The sequence below is a fragment of the Aplysia californica genome, unplaced genomic scaffold (assembly GCF_000002075.1).
Source record: "Aplysia californica isolate F4 #8 unplaced genomic scaffold, AplCal3.0 scaffold00473, whole genome shotgun sequence".
Taxonomy (NCBI): Eukaryota; Metazoa; Mollusca; class Gastropoda; order Aplysiida; family Aplysiidae; genus Aplysia; species Aplysia californica.
Genome location: NW_004797743.1, coordinates 341,506 through 344,867, shown reverse-complemented (window position 1 = coordinate 344,867; position 3,362 = coordinate 341,506). Strand labels below are relative to the sequence as shown.

Genomic DNA, 3,362 nt, shown 5'->3' with positions numbered 1-3,362 from the left:
CCACTCCTCCTCTCCTTCTTCCTCTTCTTCTTCCTCTTCCTCCTCCTCTTCCTCCTCCTCCTCTTCTTTCTCCTTTTTCTCATTCGTGACGTCACTTATTGTCTAATATTTCCTAGACTATCGAACATAGACTCTCCAGCTTTTGAACAACAACTTATATCATATCAATATTTTTGTAAACACCTGTTAGCTGTATTCTAGAAAATTCTTTAATAAATACTCATTAAAAATCTTAGTGGGTGGTTTCTACAGACTATAAAAGGTTTACAGCTGTGACACTATTGCTATTTAAAGCAATTCTGGGGGGGGGGGGGGTTCTTACCTCGACATTATGCTTCTTGAACGCATGTTTTGAGAACCTTTTGTGTAAAAAAAGTGTTCTCTAAAATTATTTTCTTGTTACAAGTGTTGTCCCTAAAAAGTGTTGTGACTTAGGCTGTATGCGTATTCAAAATGTGTTTGAGAAGGGGGAAATGATGTGAACAATCCCATTTTCCGCGTGACAGAGATTTATGGTATATTTTTAGATCTCTATAAATTTACGCAGACAATTTCTTTTTTTTAATCTAGCCCCAATTGTTGTGGGCAAATAATTATGATTAAGTATAGACAAATTCATACAAACTGCTGAACAAAGTATGAGCTACACTGATTCACCAGTTAAAGTTAAGAAGAAATATTTGAGTATAAGTAACGCCACGAAATTTTGATCACAATATAGATGTATGGTTCTTGCATGTGACAAGGTAGGTGTCAAAGGAATGTGAACAGAACAGTTTGCCAAGAATCAAGATGTTGAACTAAGAGTAAGCCCACTTGGGAAACATGTGTTATTATGTCGGATTTGTTCTTCAAAATATTATTGCTTGGTTGATTATATATCAAAAGTGCGATTAGAGTACCAGTTCCAGTGCTCCCAGTTTCATCCCACGTATTCGTTTTGCTACTCTGGGGAGGGGGGGGATGTTGTTGTTGTTTTTTAATTTCTTCAGATACGAGTTTATCTACCAGTTCTTTAAATCCAATATTTGCAATACACAATGTAACCGATTACCATTCGATACCTTAAATCGACCACCTCTCTCCCTCTCTCTCTCTTTCTTGTTATTGTTCTTTTTTTCTCGATATAAGTGGGATAGGGGAAAAGTGTTCGAATCCCGTTAGGGGCCCGACGTTGTGTCCTTGAAAAAAGCACTTTGCGCGAATTTTCCTCACTTCATATAGGTGGAAATGGCTACCCGGTTGTAGACGGGGAACGGTCTTGTCAGTTTGATTGTGTTTCAGCTTGTGAAATCCGCAGTTTGCACTGCATGCTTCCCCGGAAGCCGAGAATGTTTTTGAGTGTTCTGAGGTCTGCTGGGGTAACAAAAGTTGTTGTAAAGTGCATAGAGCATGCTGCAAAGCATGGGTATGCGCTATATAAATGCTATTATTATTATTATTATTATTATTATTATTATTATTATTATTATTATTATTATTATTATTATTATTATTATTATTAATTTTTATTATTATTATTTTTTGGGGGGGTATGCGCTATATTAATGCTATTATTATTATTATTATTATTATTATTATTATTATTATTATTATTATTATTATTATCATTATTATTATTATTATTATTATTATTATTATTATTATTATTATTATTATTATTATTATTATTATTATTATTATTACTATTATTATTATTGAGATCTGAATGGAGGGGCGTAGTACTTGGGCAATCCACTACGTTACAGGACATATATAATTGTTTAACAAAAAAGAGTCTGTTAGTTTCAAAAGCAATATGAACTCTTTCCTTTAACTTTTTTTTCTCTAATCGTATGCTTCCCAAAAAGTTGAGATAGTTTCAGAATGCTATCAGATATCCTGGAATAATAAATAATAGATTGTAAAGCCCGTGGAGCTCTCTGTTGAGCCGGAGCTTGTGTTATATAAGTGCTATCTATTTATTGTCTATTGTTCTTTATTAATTCTTACAAATTGAAAGCCAGCTTTTTCGTAACAAGTCTGGTTTGAAATGTTATGTATACATTCGCATTTTCAGCATAAGAAGAACGGTTTTCAAAATACAAGGATACATTAGATCCTATCTACCAGCATAATATTAGGAAAAGAAGAAATGGTTGATATAGTGATTATACAGTTTTAGTAAAGCAAGCATGAATCTATGTACATATTATATTTCTGAAAGTTCGTCACTTTGGCAGCCTAAAACTTTGAAACCCCTTAATTTTCGAATTTGACCAAATTAATGGTGGTTCAGAATCATTTAAAGGGTGCACAGTTCTATTGAAGAGCCTGAAGTCAGTGTAGTTTAATTTTCAGTTTTTAATGAGTTTCGTTTTGATCTAATCTTGGGAAAGTCCGTCTTCTAAGACGCCATTGTAAACAAGTGAGGTTCCGTTCAATAGCCGTTCGCACTGTTTCCATACCTTTGAAATTCGGGAGTGTACAACCGCGAAAGCGGAATAGAGAATCAATCTATACATCACTTTACCTAAACCCTCTAATATTTTGCATCTCTCAGGATTTATTGCTCCATTCCAGTAGAGTGCAAATATAGTAGGCCAGAGACTTTCAGTTGATGTTAATGCACCGATCATTCCTTTCATCGAAAGGGGACCCAGCTAGTGTATTTTAAATGAGGAAAACAATTTTTTTTAAAAAATATAGACAAAACAATAATGCATCATCTAGTCAGCAGACGTCCTAACTTTTGAGCGCTAATTGCAATCATTCTTTTTGTTTGTTTGTGTGTTGTTAAATAGATCTCCTGGACGTCCAGCGATGACTTTCAGCCAGCCAACAACTGCTCTTCTTTCTCTCGTGCTGGGTGTGACAAGTCTGTCCACCTTAGTCCAGTGTGCCAGTGACTGCATGCTTCCCGTCGCTGACCCCACATCAATGTTCAGTCAGAAGAATTTAACCACGCCTACAGTGTCAGAGCTCGAAGTTGACGGGGTCACTGGGTGCACTGATATTTGTTGTCAGGATGGTAAGTCTCAGTTTGTTATCACGTTATCTCTTTGACGTAACATCAGGGTTGTTTTGGTTGAGCTATTGATTTGTGTAAGGGAGAAAAATAGACAGACAGACAGACAGACAGACAGACAGACAGACAGACAGACAGACAGACAGACAGACAGACAGACAGACAGACAGACATATAGACAGACAGATAGACAGACAGACAGACAGACGGACGGACGGACGGACGGACAGACAGTTGGAAGAACAGACGGATGGGTGGACACACAGACAGACAGACGGGGCGGTGGAGATAGATAGATAGATAGATAGATAGATAGATAGATAGATAGATAGACAGATAGATAGATAGATAGATA

The 3,362-nt window shown here is 36.0% G+C and overlaps 1 protein-coding gene across 2 annotated transcripts in view; it reads left to right on the top strand.

Moving 5' to 3' along the window:
• LOC101848907 (uncharacterized protein C11orf24 homolog) overlaps positions 1–3,362 on the top strand; it is a 13,512-nt gene that overhangs the window by 3,245 nt on the left and 6,905 nt on the right. For both annotated transcript variants that reach the window (XM_013086501.2, XM_005105500.3), the window contains exon 2: positions 2,784–3,010. In XM_013086501.2, the coding sequence (XP_012941955.1) occupies positions 2,803–3,010 (208 nt within the window). In that variant the 5' untranslated portion in view covers positions 2,784–2,802. The remainder of the gene's footprint in view (positions 1–2,783; positions 3,011–3,362) is intronic.